At 46.1% G+C, this 15,580-nt stretch overlaps 1 protein-coding gene across 1 annotated transcript; it reads right to left on the minus strand.

Moving 5' to 3' along the window:
• On the minus strand, nucleotides 1-15,570 carry KHDRBS1 (KH RNA binding domain containing, signal transduction associated 1). Its single transcript, XM_030964696.1, is given in 10 exon segments — nucleotides 1-1,446; nucleotides 3,689-3,747; nucleotides 4,281-4,348; nucleotides 4,956-5,069; nucleotides 5,071-5,176; nucleotides 6,100-6,230; nucleotides 7,374-7,520; nucleotides 8,140-8,256; nucleotides 9,165-9,292; nucleotides 15,252-15,570. Coding segments are annotated over 10 exon segments (1,233 nt in total). The 5' UTR covers nucleotides 15,517-15,570; the 3' UTR covers nucleotides 1-1,348.
• Between the last annotated feature and the right edge of the window lie 10 nt (nucleotides 15,571-15,580).

Here is a 15,580-nt window from a genome sequence, read left to right on the forward strand (position 1 = left end):
TTGGATTAAAAAAGGACTAAACTTTATTGACAGATTGAGACAGACATTTTGACACGTTTTGAGCTACCTAGTTAGGCAGACTTTACACAAAATGTAGCATTTTTCTCTTCCAGAACAGAGTGGGAGGACAGTGTAACAAATCCAATTAGGTTTTATCTTATGTACAAAGTGAGATTTGGGATTGTTGTTTTTTTTGTCTTTTTTTTTTTGTTTTATTTTGTATTTTTTTGTTTTACAGCTGCAGTGTCCCTTTTTATGCAAAGCTCGTGCTGAGATACACTTGAATAAGTGGCTGGGACTGCTTGAAATTGAGATTTTTATTTTTTTTTGGGGGGTGAGGTTGAAATTTTCATCAGATTTTCTGCCCCAATGGGCTACAAAAAAATCAGAATTTTACAGGCCTACACATGGAATATTCTTTGTATCAAACACTGGGTAATTTGAGCCATATTCTGATTTTTTTTCCCTTAAAAATTGTTCATTTAGAATTAAACTAAAACCCCTTTCCACTGGAAAAATATTCCCAAGCATATCTCAACACTGCAGGGGGGGCTAGATTTCAAAATCCACATAAGAAAAGTCAATTTTTTTACCAACCTAATGTTTCTTTTTAAGTCAATTCTCTTTAGAAAATGCTATTTAATTTGTTTGGAGGATCCTTTGGGTTAAAATTTAAACTTCAAGATTCACCAGCAATCTCCTTTTAAAGGTTTGGCATCTGAAGTTATTTTTTGGTTTTTTGGTTTGGTTTTTTTTTTAATGGTGGCAGCCACTACTGTTACATTATGATTTTAATTCTTAAAAAATAACCCTGAATTTTGAAATGTAGCCTACTTTGGGATTCTGCAACTACAACCTTTATGGGTTCCTTTAAAACAAACTTTAAAAGTTTTAACAAAACCTTAATTTCAGAACTAAGCAAAGCATGTCACTTTTGGAAACTAACATTTTTTTTTAACTCGCTTTTTAGGATTTTTTTTTTGTCTTTTTTTTCCTTAAAAAAGGTACAGTTTGTTTGTTTGTTTGTTTTTTTTTAAACCTAAAACGACAAAGAAAGAAAAGCCATCTACACACTGAAAGAAGAAGAAGAAAAAATAAAAATAATAAAAATTAAAAAGTTTGTTTTTTTTTTTCCCCTCTAAATCTATTTAAATTCATCAAGAAATCACTACATACAGAAGCCAAAATGCAGGGTGAGGATGGAGTGGGAGGAAAAAAAGGGGCCAGGAAGAAAAACAGGGAGACAATTACTTGTCTGCTGTGGGTAAAGCAACGGGAATCCCGGGAGATACAAGAACCAGTAACAAGAGTTTGCTCCTAAATTGGGATTTTTGCCCCATTTTTGGGGTCAGTAGCGGCCGTAGGGGTGCTCTCTGTAGCCCCCCTTGACTGGCCGGGCTGGGGGGGCCTTCAGGGAGGGCCGGGTTCCATTCCAGTCATCTTGGCCTGTGGGGAAAAGGAGAGAAAAAAAGGTCAGGGATGGGTGGAGGGAGGTGGGGGAAAGGGACTGGAAATGGGATGGGAGATGCAAAAGGGCAGGTGGTGATGGGGGAGAATGGCTGCTCAAAACAGCTCCCCAAAAACAGGTCCTGATCCCCAAAACAGCTCCTGATTCTCCAAAACAGCTCCTCAAAACAGGTCCCCAAAAACAGCTCCCCAAAAATAGGTGCGGATCCCCAAAACAGCTCCTGATTCTCCAAAGTAGCTCCTCAGAACAGGTCTCCAAAAACAGGTCCTGATCCCCAAAAACAGGTCCCCAAAACCAGGTCCTGATTCTCCAAAACAGCTCCCCAAAAACAGCTCCCCAAAAATAGGTCCGGATCCCCAAAACAGCTCCTGATTCTCCAAAGTAGCTCCTCAGAACAGGTCTCCAAAAACAGGTCCTGATCCCCAAAACAGCTCCTGATTCTCCAAAACAGCTCCTCAAAACAGCTCCCCAAAAACAGCTCCTGATCCCCCAAAACAGCTCCCCCATAAGAGCTCCTGATCCCCAAAACCAGATCCCCCAAAACAGCTCCTGATCACCAAAAACAGCTCCTCAAAACACCTCCCCAAAACCAGGTCCTGATCCCCAAAAACAGGTCCCAATCCCCCAAAACAGCTCTGCAAAACCAGCTCCTGATCTTCCCAAAAGCAGCTCCTGATCCCCAAACAGCTCCTGATCCCCAAACAGCTCCTGATCCCCCAAAGAGCTCCTGATCCCCCAAACAGCTCCTGATCCCCAAACAGCTCCTGATCCCCCAAAATAGCTCCTCAAAACAGCTCCCCAAAAACAGCTCTTGATCCCCAAAACAGCTCCCCCCAAATCCACCTCCTGATCCCCCAAAACAGCTCTGCAAAAACATCTCCTAATCCCCCAAACCAGCGCCCCAAAACCAGCTCCTGATCCCCAAAACAGCTCCCCTATAACAGCTCTGGATCCCCCAAAATCCAGCAAAACAGCTCCACCAAAACAGCTGCTGATCCCCCAAAACAGCTGCTGATCCCCCAAAACAGCTGCTGATCCCCCCAAAACCAGCTCCTGATCCCCCAAAACCAGCTCCTGATCCCCCCAAACCAGCTCCTGATCCCCCCAAACCAGCTCCACCAAAACATCTCCTGATCCCCCAAAACCAGCTCCTGATCCCCCAAACCAGCTCCACCAAACCAGCTGCTGATCCAACAAGGGACTGGTTCCAGCCACGTGGAATTCCACACCTTTAAAAAGAACCTTGGCAATTTGGGATGTCACCTGCTCTGGAAAATTCCTTCCCTCCCAAACTCCCTGTGTGAGGAGCAGGAAAGGTTTTGGATGTGTCTAAGCCCTGCCCAGCAACAACAAAACTCCAGAGTGTGTCCCAGAGCAGCCCTGGGGAGGAAAATGAACTCTGGCCCAGCCCAGAGCTGCTCTGGGGACAGGGGACAATGGTTCCTCCCCAGTGCCACAGCCAGATGCCATTCCCAGCCTGCCCTCAAAAATAAATAAATGCAGCCACAGCTGAGGGCAGCAGGAGGCAGGGAGGGACATCTGGAATGTCTTCCCAAGGAAGCAGGGAATGAATTCCTTGGTTTATTTTGCTTTTCCTGGTGAATTTTATCCCAGCCCATTCATTCCCTCATTTTTACCCTCCCAATTCTCTCCCTGTCCCATGGGTGGGGAGTGAGAGTGGGGTGGGGTTGCCCTTTGGGGTTAAATCACAAAATTTTGGCTCAGCTCAGCCTAAATTGGGAGTTTTACATAATTGAGATTAGCTAAGCTTTGCTTACTGAGTCAAACAGGCTCCAGAGAGCCAAGGAGAGGCTCCCTCATGACATTTAAATCCAATTTTTGAGCAGATCTACAGAGTCAGGCTCTGGGTTTGTGAGGATAAAGGAAGCAGATGGAACCCTATAAAACCCAGCCCATGAAAACCAGACTGCAGCACGAGTGCTGTGGGTGGAAATCCAGACCTCCTGAAATATTCTTAACCTACAAGGAAATTAAAACATTTCCAAAGATAAAAATGGATTTTTTTAAAAAGGAAAAAAAAATCTTGATTTTGAGAAAATCAAGCTTGAGAAGAAGCTAAACCCACAGAGAAGTTGTTCAGGCCTAAATAAAAACACCACAAGGTTCTCCTCAGTTTTTTATATCCAGACATTGGAAAACAGCAAAATTGACCACAAGCAATTCCCAACCCCTCCCTTATCCCAAAATTCCCAGACATACCATAAGCTTCATAGGTTTCCTGTGCCTCCCCATGTCCATAATCATAATATTCTGTATCCCTGCACAAAACAATGAGGTGGTTACACACAGGGAAATCCCATTCCCACAAAAAAATAAGAAAAGACAAGATGCTCCGAGCCTTGGATTCCAGCAGAACTCTGCAGCTCCACTGGCTTCAAATGGGATTAAAAAATGGAAAAGAGGGGAAAAAAGGAGGAAAAAAAGGGGAAAAAGGCCATGCAGGGTTGCTTTGGGAAGGGTGAATCCCACTCACCCTTGGCCCTGGCTGTAGCAGCTCAGGAATGTTTCTATTGGTTTCAAATGGGATTAAAAAAGGGAAAAAAGGCGGGGGGGGAAAGGGGAAAGAGAGGGGAAAAGAGCAGAAAGAGAGGGGAAAAGAGGGGGAAAAGGCCATGCAGGATTGCTTTGGGAAGGGTGAATCCCACTCACCCTCGGCCCTGGCTGTAGTAGCTCAGGAATATTTCCATTGGCTTCAAATGGAATTTTAAAAAAAGGGAAAAGAGGGGAAAAAAGGGAAAAGAGGGGGAAAAGGTCATGCAGGATCCCTTGGGGAACAGGGAATGCCACTCACCCTTGGCCCTGGCTGTAGTAGCCCTCGTAGCCCTCGTAGCTCTGCTCTGCGTACGTGTCATCGTAGCCCTGTGAGGATGGGGACAAAAAAGTGTCACAACCCTAACACCATCCCAATGGTCCCTGGTGATCCCAGAACCATCCTAAAGGTTCCTGGTGATCCCAGAACCATCCTAAAGGCTCCTGGTGATCCCAGAACCATCCTAAAGGCTCCTGGTGATCCCAGAACCATCCCAAAGGCTCCTGGTGATCCCAGAACCATCCCAAAGGCTCCTGGTGATCCCAGAACCATCCCAGGAGTCAGTGGGATCCCAACACCTTTCCCAGCAGTCCTTGGTGATCCCAGCCCCATCCCACTGGTCCCTGGTGAACTCAGAACCATCCCACTGATCCCTGGTGATCCCAGCCCCATCCCACTGATCCCTGATCCATCCCACTGATTCCTGGTGATCCCAGCACCACCTCACTGATTCCTGGTGATCCCAACACTATCCCACTGATCCCTGGTGATCCCAGCTCCATCCCACTGATCCCTGGTGATCCCACTGATCCCTGGTGATCCCTGGTGATCCCAGCTCCATCCCACTGATCCCCCAGTGATCCCCATCCCACCACCCCCCCTCACCCCCGCCATCATTACCCCGTTAATCCCCAACAACAATTAACCCCTGCTTACATATTCCTCGTAGCTCTCTGGCACGGGGGGAAGGGGCAGGGGTATCCTCTGGATGCCAGCCGCCCGTGCCCGGGGGGCAGGGGCTCCCCTGACAGCCGGGGGAGGGGGCACACCCCCGGGCCATGGCAGCCCCCCGGGCCAGGGCCCCGCGCACGGGGGCTCCCCGCACCAGGGCACCCCTGGGAGGAGGAGGAGGAGGAGGGGGACCAACCCCACGGCCCCTGCGGAGACACAGAGAGGTTTGTCAGGAGCTGCGGCTGCTCTGCAGAGCCCCAGGATGGGGACGTGTCATTGTCACATCTTCTGCAGAGCCCCAGGATGGGGACGTGTCACTGTCACATCTTCTGCAGAGCCCCAGGATGGAAACATGGATGAAACTATGGATGAAACCATTGATGGAACCAGTGATGAAACCAGTGATGGAACCACGGATGGAACCACGGATGCAACCATGGATGCAACCATGGACGGAACCATTGATGGAACACTGATGCAACCACTGATGGAACCACGGATGGAAACCATGGATGGAACCATGGATGGAACCATGGATGGAACCACGGATGGAACCACAGATGGAACCACGGATGGAAACCACGGATGGAACCACGGATGGAAACCACGGATGGAAACCACGGATGGAAACCACGGATGGAAACCACGGATGGAAACCATGGATGGAACCATGCATGGAACCACGGATGGAACCACGGATGGAACCACGGATGAAACCACGGATGGAAACCATGGATGGAACCACGGATGGAACCAGCGATGGAACCACGGATGGAACCACGGATGGAACCATGGATGGAACCACAGACGGAACCACGGACGGAACTATTTATGAAAGTATCGATGGAACCATTGATGGAACCATTGATGGAAACCATTGATGGAAACCATTGATGAAACTATTGATGGAACCACGGATGGAACTATTTATGAAACTATTGATGGAACCATTGATGGAAACCATTGATGGAACCCAACCCAAATTCCCCCTAAGCATTGGAAGACACCCCAAACATGGTGCTCTGAGCCAGAACCCCAAAGTCAGGCCTGGCTAAGCAGCAGCTTAACCCCTCTGATGGCGCAGCTGTGGGCGAAGGCAGCATTGCCAGGGCTGGGATTTTGGGAATACCTTGGCACAGGGGGAGGTGGCGCTGCCCCCCGGCCCCGCCCGGGGACGCCTCGGCCGCGGTTGGGCTCCGGGACCCCGTTGAGATAGGAGAGCTCCAGGAACTGCTCCTGGCAGATATCATCCATCATGTCCTGAAATAAGGATAAAAATAAGGATAAATAAGGAGATAAAGGGTCAGCTCCAGAGAACAGCTCTGGGATACCACAGGCTGCTCTGCTGGGATGAAATAACTGCATGGGCCTCAGGAAAATCTGGTTTTAGTGGGATTTGCTGCAGCTTTCTCCAAGAATCCAGCCCTGCAGCTCCAAGTGGTGCTCCCAGAATGCCAGGAGGGTTTATGGGGGAGAGCCCAGGCAGGTCTCAGCCCACAGCTCCTGTTTGAAGGGGCAGTGAGCCCACAGAAGGTGACCCTGCAGTGCTCCCATTCCCAAAGGAAAGGGTTGGGATGCAGACACCCCTTCCCAAACCCGAGGTGGCTTTTCAAATCCTGAGGGGCGCAGAGTGTTCCTGGCAGATCCGCAGATCCCTTCCTTGGGGACTAAAGGGCCAGAGGAGATCACCCAGAACAATTCCCAATGGTCCCCGGAGATCCCAGAACAATCCCAGTGATTCCCAGTGATCCTAGCAGTTCCTGGAGATCCCAGAACCATCCCAGTGCTCCCTGAACCATCCCAGAGCTCCCTGGAGATCCCAGAACCATCCCACTGATTCCCAGTAATCCCAGCAGTTCCTGGAGATCCCAGAACCATCCCAGTGATTCCTGGAGATCCCAGAACCATCCCAGTGATTCCTGAACCATCCCAGTACTCCTGGAGATCCCAGACCCATCTCAGAGCTCCCTGGAGATCCCAGACCCATCTCAGAGCTCCCCAGAGATCCCAGAACCATCCCAGACCCATCTCAGTGCTCCCTGGAGATCCCAAAACCATCCCAGTGGTCCGCGAACCATCCCAGTACTCCTGGAGATCCCAAAACCATTCCAGTGGTTCCCAGTGCTCCCTGGTGATCCCAAAACCATCCCAGTGGTCCCTGGTGATCCCAAAACCATCCCAGTGGTTCCCAGTGATCCCAGAACCACCCCAGTGGTCCCTGGTGATCCCAAAACCATCCCACTGATTCCCAGTGATCCCAGCACCATCCCAGAGCCCCCTGGAGATCTCAGCGATGATCTCCCACCAGATGCGCGAACCTTCCCATTTCCCCCAAATTTACCAACCAATTTTAATTTTAATTTTAATTTTGAGAGAGGCTCCCTCAAGGAGCAGGAAACTCACAGGGACCAGGAACTTCTTGACCTCCTCCATGGCGTGGGCCATGAGGGCGTAGGCCTCGCAGGGGGGCCCGAAGACCTCGATGAACACGTGCAGGTCCATGTGCAGGTGGGCGTACTTGGGATCCCCCCCTTTGCGCAGCTCCTCCTCCTGCAGAAACCCAGCAGAGTTACAAAAAATGGAATTTGGAAAGAGTTCAACGATTTTATAGGAATGAGAACTGATAGGAAACCATTTGATATGGTTTTGTACATCTGTGTGCAAACACTGAGATATAAATATATTTGGGATCCTCCCCTTTGCGCAGCTCCTCCTCCTGCAGAAACCCAGCAGAGTTACAAAAAATGGAATTTGGAAAGAGTTTGACAATGTTATAGGAATTAGGAATGAGAATTGATAGGAAACCATTTGATATGGTTTTGTACATCTGTGTGCAAACACTGAGATGTATTTATATTTGGGATCCCCCCCCCCCTTTGCCCAGCTCTTCCTCCTGCGCGACGGGAAAAATGGGAATTTGGAAAGTTTGAAAATTTTATAGGAATTAGGAATGAGAATTTAAAGATTTCAGAGCAGCTAAAAAAGTGATTTTTATCTTTTTATAGAGGTGAAAAAATCCCTTCAGTGAATGGCTCTTGAGAAGAATCCTTATTTTATCAATTTTACAATTCATATTTAATTGAAGTTTTTTTCTAGTTTAATTTTTCATAAAATACTTGGAGAGCTGCTAATTCTCATCAAAATAAATTAATTTTTTTTTCTCCCTTACCTTTGCTTTATCCCTCATTGAGCCTTTCCCCAGTACAGAGATTTTAGCACCAGTTTCTTCCTGAAGTCTCTTAATGGTGTTACCTTGGGGTCCCAAAATCTTCCCAACAAAGTTGAACTGGAAATTAAGAAAAAAACCAACAAAAAATAAATCAGCTCCAGAGCTCAAAACCTTCAACAAATAATTTTTTGAATGTTCCATTCGTTGACAAAAAAAAAAAAAAATCACATTCCCACAGGAAAATTCAAGTTTTGAAAGGAAAATCCAAGTTTCAAAAGGAAAATCCAAGTTTCAAAAGGAAAATTCAAGTTTCAAAAGGAAAATCCAAGTTTCAAAGGGAAAATTCAAGTTTCAAAGGGAAAATTCAAGTTTCAAAGGGAAAATTCAAGTTTCAAAGGGAAAATTCAAGTTTCAAAGGGAAAATTCAAGTTTCAAAGGGAAAATTCAAGTTTCAAAAGGAAAAATTAAGTTTTCAAAAGAAAATTCAAGCTTTGAAAGGAAAATTCAAGCTTCCAAAAGAAAATCCAAGTTTCGAAAGGAAAATCAAGCTTTGAAAGGAAAATTCAAGTTGTTTCCAAAGGAAAATTCAAGTTTCAAGAGGAAAGTCCAAGTTTTAAAAGGAAAATTCAAGTTTCTAATCTTTCTTTTAATGAAAAAACCCAAATGCTCCAGCAGAAAAATCAAGCTAAATTAAGTTGTTAAATCCCAACATCTGCAGCAGCTTTCCTGCAAATCTTTAAGGAATTAAATGTAAAAAAATATAAAAAAAGCTGCACCCATGGAATTGTCTGTTCCAGCAATCCAAGATCCCAGCTAGGCACCACCACTCATCCCAAATATTCCAAAAATTCAATATATTACAAATAAAAACACTGCAGGGCTGGAAAAAAACCCAAACAACTCCTTGCTTTTCCAAAGAAATCTCTTGAATTTTGGTTTAAAATGAAGATTTAACTCCTGCTGCCACAAAATGCCAGAGAAAAGAAGAAAATCTCAGAGATTTGGTCACTTTTTTCTGGCCTCACCTTGGGGTATTGTTTGACAGGGATCAGAACTCGTTCCTTCAGTTTCATATTCTTGTGGGAAAATAAATCCAGGTAGTTCTCTTCCTCATCCTTCTTTGTTGTCTCACCCTTCTGAATTTTTTCAATTTCTAAATGAAAATAAAGTAGAATTAATAGAAATAATAATACCAAATTAAAACAATAGAAATATATTATAGTAAGTATAAAGAATAGAATTATAAATAATTAATCACATAAGTTAAAGTAATAGAAATATATTATTATAGACATGAATAGTAGAATTATAAATAATGATGTAAAATAATAATATAAAATATAAATAATAATATAAAAATCAAAATTATAGAAATATAATAGTATTATAAATATACTATAAACGTAACAATAAAAATATAAATAATAATATAAAAATAGGGCTGTTTTATATTTTCCTTAAACACACATCAGATCACAGATGGAATCACGAATACCAGAAGGAAATTCCTCTGCCTCCCCCTAAATCTACAAAGAAACCAGCCCAAAATACATTAAAATTCAATATTTTTTTGCTGAACTGGGACAAAAATCAGGAAGAATCTGATGAAAACAAAACAAAATTTAAAAAAGCAGCAGCTCCACGTCTTGAAACGGAACATAAAATAGAAGGGAGGAGAAAGAGTAGCAGAGGAATTCCAAACTTTGGGAATTCCAAGCTTTGGGAATTCCAGACTCTGGGAACTTTGGGAATTCCAAGCTTTGGGAATTCCAAGATCTGGGAAACCCAAGCTTTTGGGAATTTCAATATCTGGGAATTCCAAGCTTTGGGAATTCCAATATCCAGGAACTCCAGGCTCTGGGGAATTCCAAGTTCTGTGAATTCCAAATTTTGGGAATTCCAGGCTCTGGGAAATCCAAGCTTGAGAATGCCAAGCTTTGGGAATTCAAAGCTCAGGAATTCCAAACTTTAGGAATTCCAAGCTTTGGGAATTCTAGGCTCTGAGAATTCAGGGCAGCCCCAGATCCATGGGGGAGTCTGGAAATGGGTGAGGAAGGATAAAATCCTGGCAGTGGTGACACCTGTGGGACACCTGGAGGGCTCCAGGGCCACTCCAGAGGTTTTTTGGGATCAGGTTCCCTGCTTGCCACAGGGAATGTCAGCAGGCTGGAGGCGTGAGGGGCTTTTCCAGGGATTCCTGAGGGGCAGGGATGGGCTCAGCAGGATTCCTAGGGGGCAGGTAAAGGGTTGGGGATGCTGCTGCTCCTGAGCTATTCCTTAATAATCCAAATCCATGGGAATGCTGGCCTGCAGCTCAGCTGTGCTCCGGGAGCACGTTGATTTGTAAAACTGAAAAGCTGGAAAAATAAATAATGCTGACCTCTAAAAAAACCCCAAACCCTAAAGGATTTGGGGGTGGCACCTCTGAGGAAAGCAGAGCCTCCTCCATCCTTCCCTGCTGCCCAGCTGGCTTGATTTCTCAGGAAGGGGGAACAGCTCCTGGCCAGATTCCAAGAATTTGGCAATGCTAATCGCACTGTTTCCCACCCCAAAATCCAGCCCTCAGCCTGGCACTCCTGGGCAGGCACAGCTCTGCTGGGAAGGGAGGGGGGCACTGCCAGGGAAAGGGCACAGGGAGGGAAAGGTGAGATTTGGGATGGGGCACGGGGGGAGAAACTCCTGGGATGGCAACGGGAATGGGAACGGGCACTGAGGTGGGAATGGGAATGGGCACAGAGGTGGGAATGGGAATGGGCACAGAGGTGGGAATGGGAATGGGCACAGAGGTGGGAATGGGAACGGGCACAGAGGTGGGAATGGGAATGGGCACAGAGGTGGGAATGGGAATGGGCACAGAGGGTGGGAATGGGAATGGGCACAGAGGTAGGAAAGGGCACAGATCTGGGAATGGCTACAGAGGTGGGAATGGGAATGGCCACAGAAGCAGGAGTGGCCACAAAGGTGGGAATAGGAATGGCCACTGAGGTGGGAATAGGAATGGTCACAGCAGCAGGAGTGGCCACAGGTCTGGGAATGGCCACAGAGGTGGGAATGGCAATGGCCACAGCTCTGGGAACAGGAATGGCCATTGAGGTAGGAATAGGAGTGGCCACAGCTCTGGGAATGGCCACTGAGTTTGGAATGGCCACTGAGGTGGGAAGGGGAATGGCCACAGCTCTGGGAACAGGAATGGCCACTGAGGTGGGAAGGGGAATGGCCACAGCTCTGGGAACAAGAATGGCCACTGAGGTGGGAAGGGGAATGGCCACAGCTCTGGGAACAAGAATGGCCACTGAGGTGGGAAGGGGAATGGCCACAGCTCTGGGAACAAGAATGGCCACTGAGGTGGGAAGGGGAATGGCCACAGCTCTGGGAACAAGAATGGCCACTGAGGTGGGAATGGGAATGGCCCCACAGCTCTGGGATCGGGAATGGTCACAGCGGTGCCAGCTGTTGAGAACACTGCCATGGTTGAACAAACCAGAAACTGAAAAGTGCAAAGTGAAGTGGTGTCAGGACAATCCAGCCTGAGACAGCAGGGGACAATGTCAGGTGGCAGTTTGGGGACAGGAATTGAGGGAATCTCCATCAGGAGAGCCTGGACTGCAGGTGCAAGGAGCTCCAGGGCGACCCCTCTCACCTCAGTGACCTCAGCCCTCTCCAATCCCTGGTGGGTCCCCAGGAGCCACCACCCACCCCTGGGACATCCCCAAGCATGCACAGCCTGGAGCTGACCTGAATCCAGCAGGGAATTCCCTGGGGGAGTCCCCCAGCACCTCCCTGCTCCCATTCCCACCTCTCCTGGAATGACACAGCTCACACATCCCTGGGAAGCTCAGCTTGGAGCTTTTCCATGAAATAAACCCAGCTGAAATTCCCTTAAAAACCCCAAAACCCACAGCTGGCTGCCACACAGGTGGGATATTTCCCTTTTCCCAAAGCTGGGAAGCAGAGAGGGCTGTGCCCTTCACACCTCCCCTGCTCTTTCCAAAAGAAACAAAAAGGATTTTCTTGTCCCTAGGGAAAAGGAAGGTCACACAGACCCACAAATTCCAGGAGGGAAACGTGGATTATATTTGAAAATGCAAGAAATCCCAGATTTCAGTTTCTCTTTAGGATAACAGAACCCTCAGTGCAGCCACTTCCACACCAGAGTCCATGGAATCAATAAGAATCCCATCACTGCCAGGCCCCTGCTCCCAAAAAAAACCCCAAAAAATTAAAATTTTTTTCCCTCTAAAAATACAGAACCACCAAGGTAGTTTCGACAACTTTAAGATATTGTTTAAAATAAATAAATGCAGAATTTCAGCAGGGTTCCCTCCCTGAGGCAGGCAGCCTGAGCAAATTCCACTTCTGGGAGGGAAAAAAAGGCTGGAATAAGAATTCTGCTCACACTCGGGAGCATTTGTGGCTCTGGAAATGATTTTGCTGGAGTTGTGCAGCACAGCTTTGGCCCAGGCAGAAATTCCAAGGAATCCAGAGCAATCTGGGGTTCATCCAGGCAAAAAAAAATTCACCTAAATCCATCATTTTACCTCAAATTCTTCCTCATTGTTTTCCTGCTCAGCTCACTCTGAACTGGGACTGGGAATTCTTCTTATTGTTATCATCATTATCATTATTATTTCCCAATTATTATTAAAATACAGAAAAATATTCTTTTTAAAAAAGGGATTTTCAAAATACCCACACCTGGAGCTGCTCCAATTTTAAATCCCCCACAGCTGCAATCATTACATTAATAAATTAATAAAAAAATAATTAATTTAAAAAAAACCCTCCTAAATCCTTGTTACACCCCTCAGGCTTTGCAGGATGCTGCTCTTTGTGGGGGAATTTGCAAATTCCTTGGATTTCCTCTGCCTGGGAGGCATCACAGCTGGCTGAAGAATTTTATTCACGAGAACCATGAAAGTGATGGAAAATCAGATTATAAAACTCATTTATTTAGATCAAGGTGCTGCTGGGTGATGCTGTGATGGGTTCTTTGCACAATGGGAGAGATAGCAATTCCCACGAATTATTCCCTGCATAAAACAAGCTCCTAAAACCTCCAGAGCTGCACCAAAACTGCATTTTTAAGCCCTGACAAAATAAAAAATTTTTAAAAATCAGGTAGAGAAAGAAATAATTTTAAAAATCCCAGTTAATAATTTAAAATTATTAAGTAACATAATTTTTAAAATTATTAAAAATAATTGTAAATAAATTCTTTTAAAAATAATTTTAAATAAATTATTTTTAAAATAAATGATTATTGAATGAATTACAGTTGAATAATTTAATTAATTAACATAAAATTTAATAATTTAATTAAAGTAATGTAAACATTCCAATAAATATTTGAAAATCCCAATAAAAAGCAACAAAATTAAATAAATTACTATTAATAATATCAGTTATAGCGATCATATTATTACTAAGAAAATAACAAGAATAAAATAAGAATAATAAAATTAAAGTATGATAATGATAATAATAATTTGAAAAGCAGGTGGAAGAAAAATAATTTCAAAAAGCACCGGTGGAAACAATAATTATAATAATAGCAATAGTAATAATAATAATAGCAATAGTAATCATAATAGCAATAGTAATAATAATAGCAATAGTAATAATAAAAACCATGTGGAAAAAAGAAATATTTTAAATGCACTGATAATATAATAATAATAATAATAATAATAATAATAATAATAATAATAATAATAATAATAATAATAATAATAATAATAATAATTTTTTTAAGCAGGTGGGGAAAAAATTTAAAATCACGGATGGAATCTGAACAGATCCTTGTTCTGGGAACCTCCCAGCTCCCCGAGAAGGAGACAGAGATTGGGAATTTTTGAACTGGGCCCGTTTTTGGAGGTGCCCTGGGAGCTGCAGGGGGAGACCCGGGCAGGGCTGAGCCGGGGAAGGGAAGGGAAGGGAAGGGAAGGGAAGGGAAGGGAAGGGAAGGGAAGGGAAGGGAAGGGAAGGGAAGGGAAGGGAAGGGAAGGGAAGGGAAGGGAAGGGAACGGAAGGGAAGGGAACGGAAGGGAACGGAAGAGAACGGAAGGCTGGGCAAAGAACAAAGGCTGCCATTTCCATTTCCATTTCCAGTCCAGCTCTTCCCCGGCTCTGCATTTCCAGCAGGGAAAGAAATCCCCCGCGTGGCTCTTTGTGGTTCTATTTTAGCTCCCTCTGTCCCCAGGGGTGCGAGGGCTGCCCTGATTTCGGCAGGGACAGAGCTGCTGTTCTTCCCGACAGCTGCTTTTAGGGATTTTTATGGGAATCACGTTTCCAACAGCTTGGTGTGTGTCGGCTGCTCCCGAGCTGCGTTTAACCCTTGTCAGGAAAGGAGAGGAGCTGTCCCCAAAGCAGGACAGGGTCACCCGAAGGGTCCATTCCACCCCCAGGACTGTCACTGCCACCCTGGATCTGCAAGGAGCTCGGGGATGGGGTGGTGAAGAACCGGGCATCGCTTCTTTCTATTCCCTCCCAACCTCAAAATTATTATTTATCAGCGTATTTATTATTACCGTCACGTTTCATTTCAATTATTACACGGTTCTCTCACTGGTTTTCAATTATTAAACGGTTCTCTCACTGCCACCCTGGATCTGGAAGGAGCTCGGGGATGGCGTGGTGAAGAACCGGGCATCGCTTCTTTCTACTCCCTCCCAACATCACAATTATCATTATTAGCAGCGTATTCACTATTATTCCGTCACGTTTTATTTCAATTATTAAACGCTTCTCCCAAGGGGTTTGGATTCTCTTCATTCTCCCATCTGGCTGAGGCCGCACCACAAGAGCTAACACAACACAATGCAACACAACCACCAATAAAACACACACAAAACTCGCGGCTCTGCCATTACTCAGGGAAATATCTCATTTTAACAGGGAAATATCTCTTTTTAGCAGGGAAATATCCCATTTTAACATGGAAATATCTCACTTGAACACGGAAATATCTGATTTTAACGGGGAAATATTTTAACAGGGAAATATCTGACTTTAACAAGGAAATATCTGATTTTAACAGGGAAATATATCATTTTAACCCCGGAGCCAGAACGGCCCCCGGGCCCCGCCGCCCCGCCCGTGCCCGGTGCCGGTACCTGCGGTCAGGAGCTGCATGGCGTGCGTGAAGGACGGGTCCAGGCTGTCCTTCTCAGCCATCAGCTCGGGCAGGTACTTGTTTTCGGGCTCCATCTTACCGGCGCCTGAGGTCCCACCGGCTGCGGCCCCACCGGGCGGCGGCTGCGCTCCGCTGGCGGCTCCGCGGGCCCCTCCGCCACGGGGCGCTCGGCGCGGCGGCGGCGCGCGGCCACCGGGGCCCTGTCCCCGCGATAAGCGACCGGCGGGGTCGTCGCGGCGCTGCATGAGGCAGTGCCGGGGACGGGAAGCGGGGGCCGGGCCGGGCCGGGCCGGGCCGGGCCGGGGACGG

Source organism: Camarhynchus parvulus, chromosome 23 (genome assembly GCF_901933205.1).
Source record: "Camarhynchus parvulus chromosome 23, STF_HiC, whole genome shotgun sequence".
NCBI lineage: Eukaryota > Metazoa > Chordata > Aves > Passeriformes > Thraupidae > Camarhynchus > Camarhynchus parvulus.